The sequence below is a fragment of the Schistocerca cancellata genome, chromosome 6 (genome assembly GCF_023864275.1).
Source record: "Schistocerca cancellata isolate TAMUIC-IGC-003103 chromosome 6, iqSchCanc2.1, whole genome shotgun sequence".
NCBI classification, from domain to species: Eukaryota; Metazoa; Arthropoda; class Insecta; order Orthoptera; family Acrididae; genus Schistocerca; species Schistocerca cancellata.
In genome coordinates this window covers 63,760,763-63,786,235 of record NC_064631.1, presented here as the reverse complement: position 1 = coordinate 63,786,235, position 25,473 = coordinate 63,760,763, and the positions used below count along the sequence as shown (strand labels likewise).

Below are 25,473 nucleotides of genomic sequence, written 5' to 3'. Positions count from 1 at the left end.
CTCCTCATTCACTTCTTCAATCTCTTTATCAACTTCGGAGCTTGTTAGCATATAAACTTTTACTACTGTCGTGTGTGTTGACTTTGTGTCTATCTTGGCTACCATAATGCGTTTGATTTTGTATTTATAACCTTATATTCACCTACGCAGAAGCCCGTTCCTCCTCCTATCGAACTTTACTAATTCCACTATATCTAACTTCGACTTCACCATTTCTCTTTTTAAATTTTCTGACCTATCTGCACGATCACGGGATCTAACATTGTACGCTCTGATCCCTAGAACGCCAGTTTTGTTTTTCCTGATAACGACGTCTGCCTGAGTAATCCCCAGCCATGGATCCGAATGGGGGAGCATTTTACCTCCGGAATATTTTACCCAAGAGGATGCCGTCACTATTTAACAATACAGTAGAGCTGAACGGCCTAGGGAAAAATTACAGCTTTAATTTCCCCTTGCTTCCAGCGTTCGCAGCACCAACACAGCAAGGCCGTTTTGGTTGAAGTTAGAAGGCCAAATCAGTCAGTTATCCAGACTGTTGCCCCTGCAACTACTGTAAAGGCCGCTTGCCCCTCTTCAGGAACCACACGTTTGTCTGGCCTCTCCACTGAGGTTGAACGTCGCCTCGTCAGACCAAACAATGTTATTAATCAAATTTTGACTATCGAAAATCCATTCGCAAGATTCTGGGAGGGAAGGCAGGGTGCTTGATCTGAAGAAGGGATAGTATGGCAGAAAGAAAATAGTAACGGACGAAAGAGAGATGGGGGCAGTGGTACAAGATTTCATAAGATCACGAAAGAAGTCCATACGGCAAGCTGGGCGTGAATGAGGTGTAAGCAGATCAAATGTTCACCTCGTTTTAAAGCAAGCGAAGTAGAAACCCTACATTTCTAGGCGCCTATCCGGATAACAAATATTTGACACAAATATTTGGAGGAATTAGAGTTTTACAAATGTTGACACAAATATTTGACCCAAATATATGGTTCAACATTTGTAAAACTCTAATTCCTCTGTCTCAAACCCCAGCTTATGGGGAGAAAGCGAGAGTTTATGTTTTAGCGAATCAAAATTTATGAAGTAAGTAAATATTTTTTATTTATCCGTAAACATTTACCACGCAAAAATGAGAACATGGCTTTTCTTGAATTACAGCGCCATCTACCAAGAATCAAAACAAATGTTTAAGACAAAATGTACGTAGTTTTTTATGTAGAATCTGATTCTGCAATAAAAATGGGGGTTCTCATCTGAAATTTTAACGTTGCCTCCCGCCTCACCCCCAGGGGGCTGGGGTGGTGGGCTTGTTTTAGCCGCAGCAGATGTCCACCTAGAAAATAATCAACTTAGGATTCTACACATTTTTTCGTGTGAAGCTTATTTTTCGAGTTACTATACACCCTGTATAGTAACAGCCCGGCGGTGCCTACTATCAAACGACCGCAAATGTTACACAACTGCCAGTAGATCCCTCTATTCTACTCACTTCTGCTTTCCATTAATCGCATTCAAACAGAAACATTTTTAATCTGAGTTTTAAATCAGTGCTGATTTTAATTGTATTTGAAAATTTGGAAATTTGTGGTTAGGTCTTATGGGACCACACTGCTGAGGTCATCGGTCCCTAAGCTTACATACTATGAAATCTAAATTAAACTAACTTACGCTAAGGACGACACACACACACACAACTACACACACACACACACACACACACACACATGCCCGAGGGAGGTTCAAATGGCTCTGAGCTATGAGACTTAACATCTCAGGTCATCAGTCCCCTAGAACTTAGAACGACTTAAACTTAACTAACCTAAGGACATCACACACATCCATGCCCGAGGTAGGATTCGAACCTGCGACCGTAGCAGTCACGCAGTTCCGGACTGAAGCGCCTAGAACCGCTCGGCCACCGCGCCGGCTCCCGAGGGAGGACTCGAACCTCTGACGGGGGTAGCCGCGCGGACCGTGACAACACGCCTAAGTCTGCGCGGCGTTACTCGTATTCCTATGCGAGAATTCTGAAAGAATTTTATTTAGGAAAGAAAGAGATATCAGTCTTGATGGCAATGTCGGTAACAGATGAAATTCTCTTCACAAACAATCATTTTATGGCACTCTCGAGCAAAACTTTCCAGTTTCAGGCATCAGTAGCCATCTTCCGATCGGAAAGCTGCTGCAGCTTCTACTGAATCTTGTTTGTGGCCGTCCGATGTTCAGATGATATCTCGGAAGAGATATTTTACACCTCTGCATGTCCGTTGGTACATCCAGACAGATGCTTTACGGTCGGCAAGTCCAGTGGCATCTCTTTGGAGACCGTTTTGAGAAAAATTAAGTAGCAGCTGCAGCAGCCTTCCTACCTGAAGATGGTCCCTGTAACCGAAACTGGAAATTCTCATTTTTAATTTTATATTGTAGTGGTAGATAATAAACCATTTTAAAACAGTGATCTCATTTAGAAAAAGAGGTTACTTTTGTCGCTTCCATTTTTGTAAACTGAGTGTAATTAACACGCAAAGGTTACCATTGCTTATAACTTAGTCCTCTGCCGTAACATGACACCAGTTAATTAGCTTACATAACGGCGCGAACGAAAAATTTCAATACCAAAATAAAACCGTGGCAGCCAAAAAGGAAAATGTGGTGTCCTTCATCATTTTAAAAAGGATTTAAAAGTGCATTCTCACGCCATGCGTCAAAGCTACGAGGGCATGCTGAAAAGTAATGCCTCCGAATTTTTTTATTCTGTTCTCAATGTCGGCTGGGACATCGTGTGTCATGCAGTTTAGTGGGTCGGCTTTCTCGCTTCGCAGATGCAAGCTTCAACCCTCTGCCGCTAGAGTGTTCCGAATTGTAGCGTGTATTACGCGCGTATTACGTAACTGTGTCGGTGCGTGAGAAACAGTGTGCTGTAACCGAGTTTCGAATACAAAGAGTTCGCCCACACGTGGAGCCCGCCCTCCTTCAGCATGACAACGGCAGGCCACATCTGCAACAACCCGACGCCTTGTGTTCACTGCTTTCGATCACCGTCCGTACAGTACCGACTTGGCCCCATCTGATTTCCATCTGTCTCCAAAACTTAAGGACTTCGTTTTGATAGTGACGAAGCTGGGCAAGCGGAGGTGAAGTTGTGGCTCCGTCAACGAAGTCAGACATTCTACAGTGGCGGTACCAACAAACTCTTCTCTCTGTACGACAAGTGTATTCGTCGCCAGGGTGACTATGTTGAGAAATAAATACACAGACATGAAGAATAAAGATGTACAGTGTTAATAAGGTTTGTTTCATTTAAAAAGTGTTAAGAGTTTTCACATAAAAAATTCGGAGACATTACTTTTCATCACACCCTCTTATATTCACTGTCATGTAGGAGAGACCAATTTTCTGCCAAAATCTTTCTTTATTTTGATAATATTCTCAAACTCAAACTGATGCTTGATAGTAATTTTCAGCAGTGTATGAATATATTGTTAGGTTATAGTCAGTGTTACGAACTAGTTATACAAACAGGTTAAAAATTTCCTTTCCGTTAAATAGTTATTGACTTCGTGCATGGATGATCCAAAATACTATCCTTTAGTGAATAACTTGTTGAAATTATGTACTCTCCGTCAACTTATTCATTTCCATGCCCTAAAAACTGTACTTTTCTCAAATCAGAAATATGTGTACGTGAACCTTTCACTAGGTATGGTATATAACTGAAATTTAAACTGAAGTAGAAACTTTCCTTCAAACTGAAGTAGATAGGCTACCTGCTGTGAGCTAGTATCGGTAGAGGTTATATATGACAGCCAAATTATATTAATAATTAGTTCCTTTTACCGATCCTCCGACTAAGCTGTTACATTTACTGCTACACTCAAGAAAATTTGAGTATCATATCGAACAGAAACCCGAATCATACAAATACAGATTGTGGTTACACAGCCACTGCTTTCATTATAATGTTAATGTTAAAATGCAGTACCACCACACTCTCAAACTGTAGGTTCCCTCAAACACCCCATTTTCCTGCATTTATTTATTTCTGTTTATTTTATTGATATTGCTTAAGTTCCTTATGTATTCTGTATTTACATTGATAACTGTCTCTTCTTTTAATTGGTTGTATATCACTCTCCATGTTTCATACCTCCTGATGCAGCCTTGTCTAGTACTAATTTTATTTTATTTTATTAGTTTTGTTTATTAATAGTAAGTGTTATGTAGGCATGCTATTCTTGTTTTGTGCTAAGTGTTTTCCTGTCTACTCCATTGTTATTTATGTACTGTTCAGTTTTTCCTTTTTCATTGCAAAAATGTTAACTGTATGTTTCTACTTCAGTCTAGATGTGTTACTTCTTTTCCAATGTTGTCTGCTAACATTTAACTTCTTTGGTGATAATGCTCAGTAAATGTCTTAAGATTGTAAGCCAAAAACCGGTTAACGATAAAAGTAAGCCGGCCGAGTGGTTCTAGGCGCTACAGTCTGGAGCCGCGCGACCGCTACAGCCGCAGGTTCGAATCCTGCCTCGGGCATGGATGTGTGTGATGCCCTTAGGTTAGTTAGGTTTAAGTAGTTCTAAGTTCGAGGGGACTGATGACCACAGCAGTTAGGTCCCATAGTGCTCAGAGCCATTTGAGCCAATAAAAGTAATATTGTAGAACAAAAGCAAACTGGTGCTTTTCATTTATTATAATGTTGTTCTACCAAGAACGGACGGAACATTCTGTTAATATGATTGTGGTGACTTCAATCTAATCTCGATGTTGGCGAAAATACGTGTTTAAATTCGACGGCAGGTATAAAACATCGTCAGAAATTGCTTTATGCGATAATTATTTTGGGCAAATAGTTCAGGAGTCCAGACGAAGCGTGTATGGTTGTGATAACATATTAGACCTGGTGCGGAGCGATAAACAGTGCCGCTGCAGCGTCTCAGCGACAAACAGTCTTAACAAGGGAACCTCCCCATCGCACCCCCCTCAGATTTAGGTATAAGTTGGCACAGTGGATAGGCCTTGAAAAACTGAACGCAGATCAATCGAGAAAACAGGAAGAAGTTGTGTGGAATTATGAATAAATAAGCAAAATATACAAACTGAGTAGTCCATGTGAAAGATATGCAACATCAAGGATAATCTAATCTCAGTAGCGCCGTGGTCCCGTGGTTAGCGTGAGCAGATGCGGATCGAGAGGTCCTTGGCTCAAGTCTTCCCTCGAGTGAAAGGTTTAATTTTTTATTTTCAGTTTATAAGACAAACTCTTATGTTTTCATCACTTTTTTGGGAGTGATTATCACATCCACAAGAAAACCTAAATCGGGCAAGGTAGAAGGATCTTTCTACCCATTCGCCAAGTGTACAAGTTAGGTGGGTCGACAACATATTCCTGTAATGTTGCGCATATGCCGTCACCAATGTCATATAGAATATACCAGACGTGTTTTCCTGTGAAAACATCGCTTGACCTATGACCTTGTGATCAAATGTTTTCGGTTGCCATTGGAGAGGCACGTCCTTTCGTCTCCTTACCGCACGGTTTTGCGGTGCGGTCGCAAAACACAGACACTAAACTTGTTACACTGAACAGAGACATCAATGAACGAACGGACAGATCATAACTTTGCGAAAATAAAGAAAGTAAACTTTTCACTTGAGGGAAGACTTGAACCAAGGACCTCTCGTTCCACATTTGCTCACGCTAACCACGGGACCACGGCGCTACTGAGATTATATTATCGTTGATGTTGCATATCTTGCACATGGACTACTCAGTTTGTATATTTTGCTAATTTTTTCATAGTTCCACGCAACTTCTTCCTGTTTTCTCGATTGATCTGTGTTCAGTTTTTCAAGGCCTATCCACTGTGCCAACTTATAACTAAATCTGAGGGGGGTGCGATGGGGAGGTTCCCTTGTAAGTAAACAGCGAACGTCATGACCAGCGTCGTTAGTGACCCCAAGATCGCCGTAGCCAAACAGGATACCGTAACATCCAAATACAGCAGAAATAAACGCAAAATATATCTAGTAATGCCTGAGATCGTCAGGAATGGAGAAAGCGGTCATTAGTTAGTTTATTAAAATTTATTAAGTTGTTACAAAAATTTTAGTTCCTAGTCCGCATTTTCATAAAGCACATAATTTTAATTTCTTTATGTAAAACTGGTCTAGGCATGAAAGATTTTGTAAAAAAATAAAATTTTAGCAAAATATGTTAAAAAAAACAAAATAACATACGTTTGACGCGTTCCTGAGACAAGCACTCCACGACTTCAAATCTAACTGCATTGACGAGAAAAAGTCGCAACATCAAGAATAATTAATGCAAAGTAATGAAATTTCGGGAACACGTTTGTCTAGGTAACATATTTAAGTGACTAACACTTCAAGATATTCTTCAGTGTCTTCCGGTATCCACTATTGCTGGAATACTGTCAGAGACCGGTGTCGCTTTCTACCTCCAGCGGTGAAACTTCCCTTTATAAGAGAACGCGACACTGGTCTCTGGCAGTGTTCTAAAGTGCGCGTCATTTACTTCGGCGGCCGAGTTTAGGTTCGTTCTGCGCATCTGACGTCACAAAACACAGTCAGCCAATGAACAGAGAACGACGTTGCCAGAGCTCGACTGCAGTGCAGAGCACGGACGAGTGTCTTCAGTTTTAGAAACGTTCAGTCATAAATAAAGTAATTGAACAAAAGCAATGTCTTGATAGCAGACTTTCTTTTATAGAAAGTTTGGAAAAAGCATTCTTTATACCAATTGCTTCATATTCTACTAATTAATTAAACTAAATAAGCAATAAGCCTCCTAATTCAGGCGATAGCAAGGAAAGGTGTTTGTATCATTCTCACTAACCGCTTTTTCGCAATAAAGAATAGCGGTAATTGTTTATTTCCTATTGTACTTCGTCGAAACGTGAATAATTCATAGTCATACCAACAGTGATTGTCGGTATTTTGAGTGATATTTTAAAGTCCTCCGCCGGGAGGTCTATTGAGTGACGAGCTGCGTTGCCGGCACGATAGCTCAGCGTGTTCGGTCGGAGAGTTAGCTGCCCCCTGTAACAAAAAAACCGAGCTAATCGATCAACAACGAATCCGCCCTGAGCAATACAACGAACGAAAGCGAGGGAAAATATTTTTTAAAAAAAGTTGCGTTAGCGTAATGGTTAAAGTATATGGCTCCTAAGCGAAAGGTTCTGAGTTCAAACCTTGTTCGGTACTTAATATTTTCTTTATTTAAAAACAATATCGAAGTGTCTTACTTCACGAATTTTATTCATTTGAATGTAATTTTTAGAAATTTCTAGTGGCAACTAAAATCGACCATACGGATAGTATACGCTATGGACTTTTACCTCTGCAAACTATTCAAACTTTCGTGTAATGGTTTACTACATCTAATGCTGCACAGTAACTGCTTTGAACATCAAAACAAAATTAAGTCATTTATGGGGGAAAGATATCAGTCAAGAAGATGTGTAAAAATCAAATTTTTAGGCCAAATAGTTTTTGTGAAATCGAATGATAAAGTGTGTCAAAGCAGTCGATACACCATGTGTCTACACAGGCGAGCAGTGCAGTGATGACAAAATCGCGCACAGCGCGGAATGCGGGCAGCACGTCTCTGTAGCAGTGAAAGGCTTAAGGGGCTCCGGAACGCCCTATACTTGCAATGTTAAAATAACGCTTATAAATTACATCTTTTCTCACAAAGTATTTGAGGTAGGAAGTTGAACTTTTTACAGATTATTTATTGGAATATGGGTTACAACTTAACACAGGGATTTTACAAAATTTTAGTTCAGTTATTAAAGATGATTTTTTTTCAATTGTAATAAAAATTCACAACATTTTTTTGCAATTTTTTATTTATATATTCAAAAATATATAGTTTTTTGGAAAAAGGCTGTGTTAAATTATGCAGAAGGTACTGTGTAACATTTATTGAAAGTTTGAAACAAATATGTTTGGAAGATCCTTAGAAAACATGTAATTAGTATGAGAAAATAAAAGTTTTCGGAATCGAGCGACAAAGATTGGATTAACTTTTTAGTGCATTCCAGGTCCATAGGATGGATTATCTCCATCCTCTGCAAACTCCTCCTCCAGCTTCCTCTTGTTCCTGCTGCTGTTTACTCTTGCTTGTATTTCTAGACTCTTTACAGCCCTGTCTGCAGCCCGAAGGCGTTCCTTGTCTAAAGCAAGCATCGCTCGTAACATGTTAGAACCTATCTTCATTCCCATATTTCTAAATACCTTGCACCTTACAATGTTGCCATCATTGAAAGTCGCAACAGCATCATACACACGAAAGTTAAGTGTTTCTATTCCAACAAATACACTATTTACACTTTCATTGGGGTTTTGAGTTTTTCCGTGAATACACTTTTTCAACAGTTCAGGTGCTGCTAAGTCTCTGAAAATAGGTTAGCCACAACACATACTTTATCTCACATCACTAAAATGTACCTGATGAACACGGACGTTAATAATAAGACCATTTGACAGCAGTTTAACAGCGCCACAGTGGGTCAGGCCCATGTAGAACACATTTCAAAAAAAATTAAAAATAGTTGTAGTCTTCGGAATTGAATAAATTATATATCTATTAAAAGGTAATACTCTGCAGATTCAGAAAACGCAAAAAAGTAAAAATTGAACTTTTCTGATTTTGAGTCTTTCCGAAGCCCCTTAATGCGGCCATGGTGGCTTTACTTCATAAACTGCGCGCTCCCCCCTAAACGTAAGTTTGCGAACTATACCACAGTCTAACGACTGTGACTATATACTACGGCGCTGCTTCTCTTGGCGCGTACAACTGGCACCGCAGCAATCTCCCGCGTCTGGGCGGGCATGCGCGAACCTTCAAGATAAAAGAATTGAACTATAGCAATAGTGGATACCAGAAGATACTGGAGAAGATCCTAGCAGAGGGGTCGAAACGTCGATTATTCTAGAGGAAATATGAAGCGGCCCAACAGCCCAGTAGATTTTAACTTTTGTAACTAGTAAGTGCGTCGGCGGGAAGAGCAGTTCGACTGCTGAACACTCTCTGGTCGGTGCGGACAGACGCTGCAGGTCTGCGGCGAGCAGATGGTGGGGGCGCTGGAGGCGCCGGCGGCGCGCGCCGAGGAGGTGGAGATCCGCGAGCTGGCGGCGCGCTTCACCACAGACATCATCGCCTCCGTCGCCTTCGGCATCGAGGTCGACAGCCAGCGCCAGCCCGACAACGAGTTCCGCCAGTGGGGCCGCAAAGTGTTCGAGCCCTCCGTGCCCGGCTACTTGTCCGTCATCATGAGCTTCCTCAACCCGGAGATAATGAACCTCCTAAGGTTGGTGTTTCTACACAGGTGACCTCATTAAACAGTAACCACATCGTTACGACATTATTCTGACAGTAAAAAAAGCGTAAGGAGGGGTACAACCGACTGTTATCTCCTCGCCGTCTCCTTCCATTATTGAAGGGGTGGCCAAGAATTCGGCTCAAGAACCGCGTCTCGGCGTGTGCCCCCGACGGCACATTTCCCACACCGCCACACTACGCTGTCTGACTGTGTGGAGGAGGAAAAGGAAGAAACTGACAAGGGAACCTCCCCATCGCACCCCCCTCAGATTTAGTTATAAGTTGGCGCAGTGGATAGGCCTTGAAAAACTGAACACAGATCAATCGAGAAAACAGGAAGAAGTTGCGTGGAACTATGAAAAAATAAGCAAAATATACAAACTGAGTAGTCCATGTGAAAGATAGGCAACATCAAGGAAAATGTGGGTTGAGGAGCGCCGTGGTCCCGTGGTTAGCGTGAGCAGCTGCGGAACGTGAGGTCCTTGGTCCAAGTGTTCCCTCGAGTGAAAATTTTAATTTTTTATTTTCGGTTTACATGACAAACTCTTATGTTTTCATCACTTTTTTGGGAGTGGTTATCACATCCACAAGAAAACCTAAATCGGGCAAGGTAGAAGAATCTTTTTACCCATTCGCCAAGTTAGGTGGGTCGACAACATATTCCTGTCATGTGACGCACATGCCGTCACCAGTGTCGTATAGAATATATCAGACGTGTTTTCTCGTGGATGAATCGGTTGACCTACGACCCTGCGATCAAATGTTTTCGGTTCCCATTGGAGAGGCACGTCCTTTCGTCTACTAATCGCACGGTTTTGCGGTGCGGTCGCAAAACACAGACACTAAACTTATTACAGTGAACAGAGACGTCAGTGAACGAACGGACAGATCATAACTTTGCAAAAATAAAGAAAATAAACTTTTCACTCTAGGGAAGACTTGAACCAAGGACCTTCCGTTCCGCAGCTGCTCACGCTAACCACGGGACCACGGCGCTCCTGAGTTCACACAATCCTTGATGTTGCCTATCTTTCGCATGAGCTATTCAGTTTGTATATTTTGCTTATTTTTTCATAGTTCCACACAACTTCTTCCTGTTTTCTCGATTGATCTATATTCAGTTTTTCAAGGCCTATCCACTGTGCCAACTTATAACTAAATCTGAGGAGGGTGCGATGGGGATCACATTTCTCAACAGCACAGATAAAAAAATAAAACAAATTTCCAGTATTATTCAACAATTTCACAGTGTTTCACACTAAAGTTGCCATCTGATCGTGACCTATATAGTTTAATAATCGAAAAAACGAGTTCCGTGCACGAATTTTCGTCGAAATATTGTTATCACTTTTGGAGCCTCATTATGGAGACGTGGAAACTCTACCTGAGGAAACCGACGTTGACGCCCCAGGCAGTTTTAATGCTAAAGGTATTTGTCTGTAAAACAGGAATTACCTTGCAGATCAAACAGTTACATCTTCACATGCATAGGGGCGCTTTCAGCTGGATCGGCCGGCGGTCTCGAAAGCAGCTCGAAAACAGATGTAATACTGGCAGTGTCCTCGAAACGTTTAGGAAACTATCCCTGAAATAAATATTTTGAAGGATGAGCCTCAGTTGCGCATATTTTCTGGTTTCTACCAGGTTCCGGCTAAATTAATCTAGCCTTCTTCAGAAGCATAAAATTACTATAACATGCCAGAGTAAGGCACGGTCAACATACAGTACCGTGATACCATGTTCAATTAAAACTACTTGACTGAAGTCCAGTCCCGGCATCACTTCACCGCGCGGTCGGTTGGCAGCGGCGACTACGTTGGCGCTGACCGTTGCTCGCGGAATTGCACTGAGCACACAGCAACTCGTGCGCATGCGCATACGCAGAGTCAAGGCTGTACGTCATTGGCTGTCTGTATATCACGTTTTGGGGCCTGATAACCGTAATTGTAAGCAAACTAAGCATTCTGTAGATGAAGTCCCTATGTGTATTAACCGTACGCAGATTGCATTAAATGGTAGGAAATTTGCTTGGTTGGGTGTACAAAGTTTAAGGATAACCTTTACGACTTTAAGCACATATGATTATCGTGTAAAGTATCCCTACTAAACATGCCTAATAGCGAGCACCTTACTTGTCTCACTTGTTTAAAACTTCAATCATTAACTACAATTTAATTGGGGTGTAACTTGGCGTACAACGTCCCTGTAATCACACTTAACTAGTACTGACCGACATAGGTCACGCATATTAATTAGAGTGTGGCGGAGGGTACAACATCTCCGTCATCACGCTTATGTGCTATTGACCGACATAGGTCAAGTGTACTAACATATAATCTACAATGTACCTTGGAGAGAAATGTGGTGGTCGATGTAACAGGTTGCCGCATACCACGTTCAGACATCAAGCATCGCGCTTCTCTTGAAATTTAAATTCGGCCCACTACTCTTTCACGAGAGTTTGGACGCCATTATAGTTGAATTTAACAATTATGCAACACAGTAAGTAAAACTTAGCTCCTTTAAATACTTCTCCTTTCTATGATACTATAACGTTACGCGCCATGTCGCCTTACTTACATTGTTACCTGTGGAAGAATATTTCCGTCAAAGGTACATTGTAGATTATACACTCCTGGAAATGGAAAAAAGAACACATTGACACCGGTGTGTCAGACCCACCATACTTGCTCCGGACACTGCGAGAGGGCTGTACAAGCAATGATCACACGCACGGCACAGCGGACACACCAGGAACCGCGGTGTTGGCCGTCGAATGGCGCTAGCTGCGCAGCATTTGTGCACCGCCGCCGTCAGTGTCAGCCAGTTTGCCGTGGCATACGGAGCTCCATCGCAGTCTTTAACACTGGTAGCATGCCGCGACAGCGTGGACGTGAACCGTATGTGCAGTTGACGGACTTTGAGCGAGGGCGTATAGTGGGCATGCGGGAGGCCAGGTGAACGTACCGCCGAATTGCTCAACACGTGGGGCGTGAGGTCTCCACAGTACATCGATGTTGTCGCCAGTGGTCGGCGGAAGGTGCACGTGCCCGTCGACCTGGGACCGGACCGCAGCGACGCACGGATGCACGCCAAGACCGTAGGATCCTACGCAGTGCCGTAGGGGACCGCACCGCCACTTCCCAGCAAATTAGGGACACTGTTGCTCCTGGGGTATCGGCGAGGACCATTCGCAACCGTCTCCATGAAGCTGGGCTACGGTCCCACACACCGTTAGGTCGTCTTCCGCTCACGCCCCAACATCGTGCAGCCCGCCTCCAGTGGTGTCGCGACAGGCGTGAATGGAGGGACGAATGGAGACGTGTCGTCTTCAGCGATGAGAGTCGCTTCTGCCTTGGTGCCAATGATGGTCGTATGCGTGTTTGGCGCCGTGCAGGTGAGCGCCACAATCAGGACTGCATACGACCGAGGCACACAGGGCCAACACCCGGCATCATGGTGTGGCGAGCGATCTCCTACACTGGCCGTACACCACTGGTGATCGTCGAGGGGACACTGAATAGTGCACGGTACATCCAAACCGTCATCGAACCCATCGTTCTACTATTCCTAGACCGGCAAGGGAACTTGCTGTTCCAACAGGACAATGCACGTCCGCATGTATCCCGTGCCACCCAACGTGCTCTAGAAGGTGTAAGTCAACTACCCTGGCCAGCAAGATCTCCGGATCTGTCCCCCATTGAGCATGTTTGGGACTGGATGAAGCGTCGTCTCACGCGGTCTGCACGTCCAGCACGAACGCTGGTCCAACTGAGGCGCCAGGTGGAAATGGCATGGCAAGCCGTTCCACAGGACTACATCCAGCATCTCTACGATCGTCTCCATGGGAGAATAGCAGCCTGCATTGCTGCGAAAGGTGGATATACACTGTACTAGTGCCGACATTGTGCATGCTCTGTTGCCTGTGTCTATGTGCCTGTGGTTCTGTCGGTGTGATCATGTGATGTATCTGACCCCAGGAATGTGTCAATGAAGTTTCCCCTTCCTGGGACAATGAATTCACGGTGTTCTTATTTCAATTTCCAGGAGTGTATGTTAGTACACTTGACCTATGTCGGTCAGTACTAGTTAAGTGTGATGACAGGGGCGTTGTACGCCCAGTTACACCCCAATTAAACTGTAGTTAATGATTGAGGTTTTAAATAAGTGAGACAAGTAAGTTGCTCGCTATTAGGTATGTGGGGTGGGGATACTTTACACGATGATTATATGTGCTTAAAGTCGTAAAGGTTATCCTTAAACTTTGTACACCCAACCAAGCAAATTTCCTACCATTTAATGCAATTTGCGTATGGTTAATACACATAGGGACTTCATCTACAGAATGCTTAGTTTGCTTACAATTACGGTTATCAGGCCCCAAAATGTGATATACAGACAGCCAGTGACGTACAGCCTTGACTCTCTGCATCCGCACGCGCACGAGTTGCTGTGTGCTCAGTGCAGTTCCGCGAGCAACGGTCAGCGCCAACGTAGTCGCCGCTGCCAACCGACCGCGCGGTGAAGTGATGCTGGGACTGGACTTCAGTCAAGTACTATATGTTGACTGCGCCTTACTCTGGCATGTTATAGTAATTTTATGCTTCTGAAGAAGGCTAGATTAATTTAGCCGGAACCTGGTAGAAGCCAGAAAGTATGCGCAACTGAGGCTGATCCTTCAAAATATTGGTCTTTCACAGTCGCTGAAGGGGCTGCAATATACTAAAAATTCTCAGAAGCCTGAAATTCTTTCAAGGCTAAAAGAATTCTTCGAATCCCGCGTTTTCTTTAACGTCAGTAACTTCCGAGACTGGATTGCCTGCCTCAGAATGTGCCCCTCCGAACATGCGATTTTCTTTTTAAATGCATACCAATCAAATCAGATGGATATTTATACTAAGATGGTATCTGTTGTGACTTGGCAAGACAGCCAAGCCACTATGATTGGTAGCCGAAATGCACGCGTTTAAGCTCACGCAGGCTGGCATGAGGTCTGGAACAGTTATAGGAGTTGAGTCTAGTTAAAAAGGTACGTAGCTTCTGGAATACTTAACTTTAATTCATAATTGGTGAACATCGGTCTGACGGTACATGCATCACAAGATAAATAGCAAATGATAATGGCGCCTTGCTAGGTCGTAGCAAATGACGTAGCTGAAGGCTATGCTAACTATCGTCTCGACAAATGAGAGCGTAATTTGTCAGTGAACCATCGCTAGCAAAGTCGGCTGTACAACTGGGGCGAGTGCTAGGAAGTCTCTCTAGACCTGCCGTGTGGCGGCGCTCGGTCTGCAGTCACTGACAGTGGCGACACGCGGGTCCGACGTATACTAACGGACCGCGGCCGATTTAAAGGCTACCACCTAGCAAGTGTGGTGTCTGGCGGTGACACCACAGTATCTGTCCTTTCGGACATGTACGAAAGGACAGATACCATCTTAGTATATATATAGTTAAGGCTCACCGGCCGCTTGACCATCTTCTTCTTCTGTGCGAATGCACAAACAGTGCCCGAACTCTTACGGGAATCGGCAACGCGCCGCGAGTAATGAGTATAATGGGCAGGGGCACTACGAATGTAGTGCGGGACAATACGTTGAGAATGTGGATTTCGCGGGATGCGTGCTAGAGATAAATCCCTGCAGTCGCGCTATCCTCTGTGTGTTCGGTGGCTCAGATGGATAGAGCGTCTGTAATGTAAGACGGAGATCCCGGGTTGGAGTCCCGGTCGGGACACACATTTTCATCTGTCCCCGTTGACGTATGTCAACGCCTGTAAAGAGCTAATGGTGTTCATTTCAGTGTAATTTCAGATGGATATTACCTTGAAATGTATTACTGTGGGCAGTCTGCAGTCTACTCTAATTAACACGTGAATTTTCCAATTCATTCCGGATGTTCAAATATTCGTTTCTGCAATCTCTTTTCCTTCATAAGGACACCAATAACGAGTTTTAAATCGAAAAATCGTTTCAGGCATGCCCCTTGACTTAATTTACATACTCTATAGTAACATATGAAGTCTCCACAGCCTTCATTAATTTCATTGAAAACTGTTGCATCTGACAATTGAATAATGAGTGCCACTTCAGGAATTTTACTACCGCTAATTTCTTCAAGTGCTCCATGCCTGCAAATTTAGCACAAAGTCCTTGTTCATGAACAGAACAACGAATCTCGTCTGTCGACCGTTGTAATAGATAGCCCTTTCATCACCAACTAATTCTTTCTGTATTTCGTTTTATAGCAAATATACAGTACCCATTGTCCATGCAAACTTAGAATGTTCATCCCTCTCTTCTGTCATTTCCATTCATTTTCAAAGGATTGTCGTGATGGACCGCTAGACTAGCTGTTTTTGCACAAACAGCCACTTGACCTGTGTACGTCCTTAAACCACGAAGAAATAGCGAAGGGTAAACAGCATTGACACCACGTTTCTGCCGAAATCAGAGAGTTGTGCTGACCGCAAAATGCCGCACCGCAGTGCTAAATGAAATGTCCTCGATGTTCCGGATACTTCCGAGAACGACCGAGCAAATCCGAGTCACAGGCCGAGCCTCGCTGAACCCGCAGCCCGCACACGCTTCACGCGTGAAGTTTGGCACGCCGTGGCCGGCGCTGCACTAATGCATGTCCGCGAGCACATTTCCTATAGCCTGTAGGCTCCCTTGGGGGATCATCAGTGATTGAATATCGTGTAGACCCGCCCATTGCCTGGTGTTTCACAGACAAGACGTCTTGCACTTGCCCGCGAAAGGCAAAGGTCCCGAGTTCGAGTCTCGATCCGGCACTCAGTTTTAATCTGCCAGGAAGTTTCAGATCAGCGCACACTCCGCAGCAGAGTGAAAATCTCATTCTGGAAACATCCCCACGCTGTGGCTAGGCCATGTCTCCGCAATATCCTTTCTTTCAGGAGTGCTAGTTTTGCAAGGTTCGCAGGAGAGCTTCTGTAAAGTTAGGAAGGTAGGAGACGAGGTACTGGCAGAAGTAAAGCTGTGAGGACGGGGCGTCAGTTGTGCTTGGGTAGTTCAGTTGGTGGAGCACTTGCCCGCGAAAGGCAAAGGTCCCGAGTTCGAGTCTCGGTCCGACACACAGTTTTAATCTGCCAGGAAGTTTCATATCAGCGCACACTCCGGTGCAGACTGAGAATCTCATTCTGAAGCCCTCTTCCTTCTTCCAAATCCACTTCTGATTTCAATGACAAGTTTGTTTTCCTGGCCATCATCCTCAGATAGCTCATAAATATTCGTTTTGCACATAAAAAACGCCTGTTTCTTGCTCCAGTCTATTTTATTTTTTCCAGATGCATTTCGCCTTCACTTTCAGGCATCTAGAATGATATAGTTTTGTATTCGTGTGCGATATTTGTGTAGTATAGATACTTCACGGCTTAGTTTTTTACGTAAATGAGTCATCCCTTACTGTCATTCGCGTCTTTCGCTGTCATCTGCGTGTCCTCTCATCTGGAGACATGCTGGAGGTCGCTCTATAAATTTAGATATGAAACATAAACACGTTTACAAGTTACGAACTTTTTTCTTCACAATTTTCATGTTCCTTGCGCTGACTGTTGTGCAGCACAGTTATTCTTCTGTCACTAGCTGCAGATATTTTACTGGCAAGTGTGATTTAAAGTACACTACTGGCCATTAAAATTGCTACACCAAGAAGAAATCCACATGATAAACGGGTGTTCATTGGACAAATTTATTATACTAGAACTGACATGTGATTACATTTTCACGCAGTTTGGGTGCATAGATCCTGAGAAATCATTACCCAGAACAACCACCTCTGGCCGTAATAACGGCCTTGATACGCCTGGGCATTGAGTCAAACAGAGCTTAGATGGCGTGTACAGGTACAGCTGCCCATGCAGCTTCAACACGATACCACAGTTCATCAAGAGTAGTGACTGGCGTATTGTGACGAGACAGTTGCTCGGTCACCATTGACCAGACGTTTTCAATTGGTGAGAGATCTGGAGAAAGTGCTGGCCAGGGCAGCAGTCGAACATTTTCTGTATCCAGTATAGGACCTGCTACATGCGGTCGTGCATTATCCTGCTGAAATGTGGGGTTTCGCAGGGATCGAATGAAGGGTAGAGCCACGGGTCGTAACACATCTGAAATGTAACGTCCACTGTTCAAAGTGCCGTCAATGCGAACAAGAGCTGACCGAGACGTGTAACTAATGGCACACCATACCATCACACCGCGTGATACGCCAGTATGGCGATGACGAATACACGCTTCCAATGTGCGTTCACCGCGATGCCGCCAAACACGGATGCGACCATCACGATGCTGTAAACAGAACATGGATTCATCCGAAAAAATTACGTTTTGCCACTCGTGCACCCAGGTTCGTCGTTGAGTACACCACCACAGGCGCTCCTGTCTGTGATGCAGCGTCAAGGGTAACCGCAGCCACGGTCTCCGAGCTGATAGTCCATGCTGCTGCAAATGTTGTCGAACTGTTCGTGCAGATGGTTGTTGTCTTGCAAACATCCCCATCTGTTGACTCAGGGATCAAGACGTGGCTGCACGATCCGTTACAGTCATGCGGATAAGGTGCCTGTCATCTCGACTGCTAGTGATACGAGGCCGTTGGGATCCAGCACGCCGTTCCGTATTACCCTCCTGAACCCACCGATTCCATATTCTGCTAACAGTCATTGGATCTCGACCAACGCGAGCAGCAATGTCGCGATACGTTAAACCGCAATCGCGATAGGCTACAATCCGACATTTATCAAAGTCGGAAACGTGATGGTACGCATTTCTCCTCCTTACACGAGGCATCACAACAACGGTTCACCAGGCAACGCCAGTCAACTGTTGTTTGTGTATGAGAAATCGGGTGGAAACTTTCCTCATGTCAGCACGTTCTGGGTGTCGCCACCGGCGCCAACCTTGTGTGAATGCTCTGAAAAGCTAATCATTTGCATATGACAGCATCTTCTTCCTGTCGGTTAAATTCCACGTCTGTAGCACGTCATCTTCGTGGTGTAGCAATTTTAATGGCCAGTAGTGTACATGCCGGAAACTAACGTCTGTTGATTTACGCTCTCTTCATATCTCTGTTTCTGTGTGTGTGTGCGTGTGTGTGTGTGTGTGTGTGTGTGTGTGTGTGTGTGTGTGTGTGTGTGTATGCGTGTGCTCAGTCAGGACGAGTTGTAGAAAGTTGAATGTAACAGCTGTCAGAGAGTGGTTGAAGGTTACAGTGTTCAGGTGATCTGAGTCTTGCGAGTCTTGGTTTAAATCAGGGCCAGACACGGCATGCTAAACTTCACGCGTGCAGTTTGTGCGGGCTGCGGGTGTGCCAAAGGCCGGCCTGTCACTCGGTTTTGCTCGGTCCTTTTCGGAAGTACCCGAAGTAGGGCTGCTTTTCATTTATCATTGCGGTGCAGCACTTTTCGGTCGGTGCAACTCTGTGAGTTCGGCAGAATCGTTTTGTCAGCGTTGTTTATCCTTCGCTATTTCTTTCTGGTATAAGAATGTTCACAAGTCCAGTGGGCTGTTTGTGCAAAAAGAGGTAATCTAGCGATCCATCATCACAATGCTTTATAATGAATGGGAACGACAGAAGAGAGGCGTGAGCACTCTCAGTTCGCGTAACCGATGGGTACTGCTTATTTCCTATAAAACGACACTTCAGTACCATGCAGAGAGAATTTCAATATTTAGATGACAATGACAAAGCTAAAAATTACAACTATCGACAGGCGGGATTCACTGTTTTGTACATCAAGAAGTACTTTGTGATAATTTTGCAGGCAAGGAGCACTTGAAGAAATTGGCGGTACGAAGAGTAAAACTCCTGAGGTCGCACCATTTATTCCATTGTCAGATGCAACAATTTTCAATGGAAGTCAACCACGATTATTGACTATTACTGTAAAGTATGTCGGTTAGTTCAAGGGGAATACCTGGAACGATTTTTCGATTTAAGACTCGGTGTTGTTGAATTGATGAAGGAAAAAGGAGCACAGGAACGGAAATTAGAACATCCGGAATGGTGTGCACACTTCGCATTTTAAGTGGACTTGACTGCACACTGGCCACAGTAAAACACTGCAAGGTAACTTCTTTCTGAATTGACACCGTTTGCCCTTTCAATTTAATGCGACCTGTGCATGTGCATAACTGATTGACCTGCAAGGTAACTCCTGTTCTAGTGGCAATTATTTTACATTAAAACTGCGTCTACATTGCTTTGGTGAGATAGAGTTTCCATGTCTGCATAATAAGGATGCAAAACTTGTACAATATTTCGTTCGACATATTTGTGTGAAAGATCTTTATTTGATTACGAAACTAAGTAAGTCACAATTACGAGGCAATTTGTGTGTGAAACTCTGTGAAAGAGTGTGCATCTTTGCGTATGTCGATAGTCTGTACCAGACAACAATTATATTATGGCGAGCTGGTATGACATGGGCATACAAAAACTGCCACAGCAGCTACAAAAATGCATCGACAGAAATGGTGATTATGTCTAATAATAGCTAAATGTTCAAGGTATAAACTAATGTAAACCATTGTAGATATAAACGGGTCTATGTACTCAAAAAAAATAGGAGACCTTACTTTTGGGATTACCCTCGTATATGTCACTAAGAGGCAACTTGAAAGTGAGAGTGGCATCAAGAAAAGGAATGTTTTGCCATACTAGATCCCAACGCATTTCACCCTTTCCACATATTGCTCCATCAACGGTTCAATAGCAGTGACTTTCAAAATTATTATTCTCCAAATGGAATTCACAAAAACTGCAAGGAAATGCGGAGCTTCGATGCAAGAAGTTGTTTACAGATGAAGCAATGTTTACAAACCGTGGGCTGATAAATCTTCTCAAAGTGAACTACTTGTCATTTAACGTCCGATCTGGTTCCACGTAAGTTATATAGGGGAAAAATCTGGGTATCTTGCTTGCTACAAGAGTGCCTCAACACCTTGCTGATAGTTCACAGAGACTCACGCCGTGTATTGACGAGCATTGCCTTGTTGAAAAACGCCAGCGGGATACTGTCGTATTAGAGTTAACACGCGAGGACGGAGAACGTCTGTGACGTACCTTGTGCCGTCAAAAGTCTCACAGTCACTACAAGCCGTGCCCTGATACCATAGCCGATGGCTGCCCACACCACAACGCCAGAGGAAACAACGCTGTCTCTCGAAATCATTGGAACTGTGAGACCTCTCGTCACCATGTCCGCCGACAATGGTCATCCACAGCAGTGCATAACGAAGACTCATCGCTGGACACAGTTCGACGTCATCCACCAGCCGTCCACATTTCCCTGTCATGGCACCACTCCTAACGCACCCGATAGTGTTAACGGCAGCCTATGCGTAGAACCGTCATTCCCCGGGCCGCATGCTGCTGGTCTGCTACAAACAGTACGGGATGCCAAAGAATGTCGCTGGCAGTCTACATCTACATCTACATCCATACTCCGCAAGCCACCTGACGGTGTGTGGCGGAGGGTACCTTGAGTACCTCTATCGGTTCTCCCTTCTATTCCAGTCTCGTATTGTTCGTGGAAAGAAGGATTGTCGGTATGCCTCTGTGTTGGCTCTAATCTCTCTGATTTTATCCTCATGGTCTCTTCGCGAGATATACGTAGGAGGTGACTCTTCGGTGAAGGTACGTTCTCGAAACTTTGACAAAAGCCCGTACCGAGCTACTGAGCGTCTCTCCTGCAGAGTCTTCCACTGGAGTTTATCTATCATCTCCCTAACGCTTTCGCGATTACCAAACGATCCCGTAACGAAGCGCGCCGCCCTCCGTTGGATCCTCTCTATATCCCCTATCAACCCTATCTGGTACGGATCCCACACTGCTGAGCAGTATTCAAGCAGTGGGCGAACAAGCGTACTGTAACCTACTTCCTTTGTTTTCGGATTGCATTTCCTTAGGATTCTTCCAATGAATCTCAGTCTGCTTTACCGACGATCAACATTATACGATCATTCCATTTTAAATCACTCCTAATGCGTACTCCCAGATAATTTATGGTATTAACTGCTTCCAGTTGCTGACCTGCTATTTTGTAGCTAAATGATAAAGGATCTATCTTTCTGTGTATTCGCAGCACATTACACTTGTCTACATTGAGATTCAATTGCCATTCCCTGCACCATGCGTCAATTCGCTGCAGATCCTCCTGTATCTCAGTACAATTTTCCATTGTTACAACCTCTCGATACACCACAGCATCATCTGCAAAAAGCCTCAGTGAACTTCCGATGTCATCCACCAGGTCATTTATGTATATTGTGAATAGCAACGGTCCTATGACACTCCCCTGCGGCACACCTAAAATCACTCTTACTTCGGAACACTTCTCTCCATTGAGAATGACATGCTGCGTCCTGTTATCTAGGAACTCCTCAATCCAATCACACAATTGGTCTGATAGTCCATATGCTCTTACTTTGTTCATTAAACGACTGAGGGGGAACTGTATCGAACGCCTTGCGGAAGTCAAGAAACACGGCATCTACCTGTGAACCCGTGTCTATGGCCCTCTGAGTCTCGTGGACGAATAGCGCGAGCTGGGTTTCACATGACCGTCTTTTTCGAAACCCATGCTGATTCCTACTGAGTAGATTTCTAGTCTCCAGAAAAGCCATTATACTCGAACACAATACGTGTTGCAAAATTCTACAACTGATCGACGTTAGAGTTCTTTACTTGTTCTCAGGTGGCAGGCGCAGATGCGAAGGATTACGTTGTTTAGGTGCACAATACAGCGGTCCTCCATTGTGGTGGTGAGACGTGGTCCATTAGAAACTTGATGAGGAGTACGATTGGTCTCGCTTTAGCATGCAGTCGAACATCAGGCCACTATCACACTGGAATTCGCCACAAATATGGATACTGCACGATTCGATAAACCAGCCAAACGGAAACCCACGATTAAAGTAGTCGGTAGTGAAGCCACTTTATAAAAAGGGAGACAGGGATAATGTTTACAATTATAGACCTATTTCTATGCCATCAGTGTTTGCTCGAGTTATCGAGAAGGTTGTATATACAAGGTTACTGGAGCACTTAAATTCAAATAATTTGCTGTCAAATGTACAGTTTGGTTTTAGAAATGGTTTAACAACTGAAAATGCTATATTCTCTATTCTCTGTGAGGTTTTGGATGGATTAAATAAAAGGTTGCGAACGCTAGGTGTTTTCTTTCATTTAACGAAGGCTTTTCACTGTGTTGACCACAAGATATTACTGCAGAAGTTGGACCATTATGGAGTAAGGGGAGTAGCTTACAATTGGTTCGCCTCTTTAAGAACAGAAAGCAGAAGGTAATTCTCCGCAATATTGAGAGTGGCAGTGATGTTCAGTCCCAATGGGGCACTGTTAAATGGGGCGTTCCCCAAGGGTCGGTGCTGGGGCCACTGCTCTTTCTTATTTATATAAATGATATGCCTTCTAGTATTACAGGTGATTCAAAAATACTTCTGTTTGCTGATGACACCAGCTTGGTAGCGAAGGATCTTGTGTGTAATATTGAAACATTATCAAATAATGTAGTTCATGAAATAAGTTCGTGGCTTGTGGGGAATAATTTGATGCTAAATCACAGTAAGACTCAGTTTTTACAGTTTCTAACTCACAATTCAACAAGAACTGATATTTTGATCAGACAGAATGGGCATATTATAAGCGAGACGGAACAGTTCAAGTTCCTAGGCGTTCGGATAGATAGTAAGCTGTTGTGGAAAGCCCATGTTCAGGATCTTTTTCAGAAACTAAATACTGCTTTATTTACCATTAGAAGAGTATCTGAAATAAGTGACAGTTCAACACGAAAAGTAGTCTACGTCGCATATTTTCATACGCTTATGTCATATGGTATTATTTTTTGGGTTAATTCTTCTGATTCAAAAAGGGTATTTTGGCTCAAACACGGGCTGTTTGAGCTATATGTGGTGTAAGTTCGAGAACGTCTTGTCGACCCCTATTCAATAGTCTGGGAATTCTGACATTGCCCTCACAGTATATATTTTCCCTAATGTCGTTTGTTGTTAGCAATATTAGCTATTCCCAAGAGTTAGCAGCTTTCACTCAGTTAATACTAGGCAGAAATCAAATCTGCATGTGGAATGCACTTCCTTGACTCTTGTGCAGAAAGGAGTGCACTATTCTGCTGCATCCATTTTCAATAAGCTACCACAAGAACTCAAAAATCTTAGCAGTAGCCCAAACGCTTTTAAGTCTAAACTGAAGAGTTTTCTCATGGCTCGCTCCTTCTATTCTGTCGAGGAGCTCCAGGAAGAGCTGAAAAATTAAGCAAATTCCAGTGTTACATTGTTGATTTTCTTTATTTAAACTTACGAATTGTCGCCTGAATACGTTTCTTGTATTTCATTTTATCTGTTTCTACTATCGTGTTATAATTTCATGTATTGACTCGTTCCATGACCATGGAGACTTCTCCTTAATTTGGTCCCACGGGACAATAAATAAATAAATAAATAAATAACAATGAGACCCCTTTCAAAGTGTGTCACATGCCGATTACGCCGTCTCACACGACCACGTGGCACCCCCGTGTCCTGCACTATGAGCACTCACTATCTGACGCTGCTCACGCCCCCCTCCGTATACTCTGCAGGGTCTGGTAGCAACACTAAGCACAAACCACACTAATTCATTCTGGTGGCCGTTCTACATGTCACAGAGAATTGCAATTCTAATAACTGAACTCCACACCGATGGTGAGTACAAGACCGATGTTTCATAGACATCTGATGTCCTCTGGGTCTTTCACTCTTTGGCAGACAATGTACAAAATTTGACTAATTGCTTTTGTTTTTGTGTCACATAATATATTACTTCAGCTTAAGACAGAATAGCTAAATAGCTTCATCCATTGTTTCGCCTTGCAAAAGGTGAATATGTCTTCAAAATCATCACTATGTTAATTAATAATTATTTTTCTCTTGTAGGTTGAAAGGTGGAGCGGCAGCTATTAGTCAGTATTTCAGACGGATGGTTCGGGAGACGGTAAATTATAGAGAGGAGAAAAACGTAAGCAGAAAAGACTTTTTGGAACTTCTCATTCAGCTGAAAAACAAAGGATACGTTGACGTTGACAAGGGGGATGCTGGTGAACTGAATGGCACCACAGACGTCAGCAGTGAGTTTTCAGTTATATGAGAAAATGTCACACACTTAACAATATTATTAATAATAATAGTTAAAACTCGGAGATCGGTTTCAGCACAAACGTGCGTAAGTAAGCACGATCCTATTTGAGATGGAATGCTATGCCTTTGCTCACTTATCTACTGAACCGGAAACACACACGCGTCATGAGTGTCTTAAAAAGGAGGACCTGTGTCAATTTCATCATGCCGTGTGTGTTTCCAGTTCAACAGTTGCACTAGTACATCTTATTGTGTTATGTTTGCTGACATGGTGACAAAATAGGCATATTGGCTGCTTCTTTTCCAGCTAACACGTGAACTTCTTATCTGATACAGCTGTGACCGTATGTACAGCGGTTGTGCGGAACTGTTACTAGGCACTCCATGGCATGTTGCTTTCTCACACACTGCTGTGTGGATCCTCTACCATCCTAACTTCACACGAGTTCCCCTGCATACCTAGCAGGACTAGCACTCCTGGAAAAAAGGATACTGTGGAGAAACGGCTCAGTCACTGCATAGGCGTTAATCTAGAATCAATTTCCACTTTGATGCGAAGGAACTTCCTTGCAGATTAAAACTAAATGCCAGACTGAGACACGAACCAAAAACCTTTTTCTTTTTTGTGGCAGAGTGATCTACCGCCTGAGTTAAGCACGCGAGAGTCACGACCACCCTAACCTCCTAACCTCCTAACCTCCCCCCCCCCCCTCACAGAACTACTCCCGCCGATAGCTCTTTCTGACCTCCCAAATACGTTTTCCAGCATACTTTGAGCTACTAGCACTGCTGCACGAAAGAAGATTCCGGAGAAATGGCAGAAGTAAATCTGTGATGGGAGGTCGTGAATTCTGTCTGGGTATCGCAGTCTGTAGAACATTCTCCCGCAAAAGGTAAAGGTCCCCGCTTCCAGTTGCCAGCCTGAATCACAGATGAAAAGTTGGGATGTTCAAAAAA

General features: G+C 43.7%; 1 protein-coding gene across 1 annotated transcript in view; it reads left to right on the top strand.

The window, feature by feature from the left end:
- Positions 1-25,473, top strand: part of LOC126190735 (cytochrome P450 6k1-like) — an 82,613-nt gene that overhangs the window by 34,823 nt on the left and 22,317 nt on the right. Inside the window, exons 4-5 of the mRNA XM_049931225.1 lie at positions 9,073-9,335; positions 24,316-24,506. Of these exons, the coding sequence (XP_049787182.1) occupies positions 9,073-9,335; positions 24,316-24,506 (454 nt within the window). The remainder of the gene's footprint in view (positions 1-9,072; positions 9,336-24,315; positions 24,507-25,473) is intronic.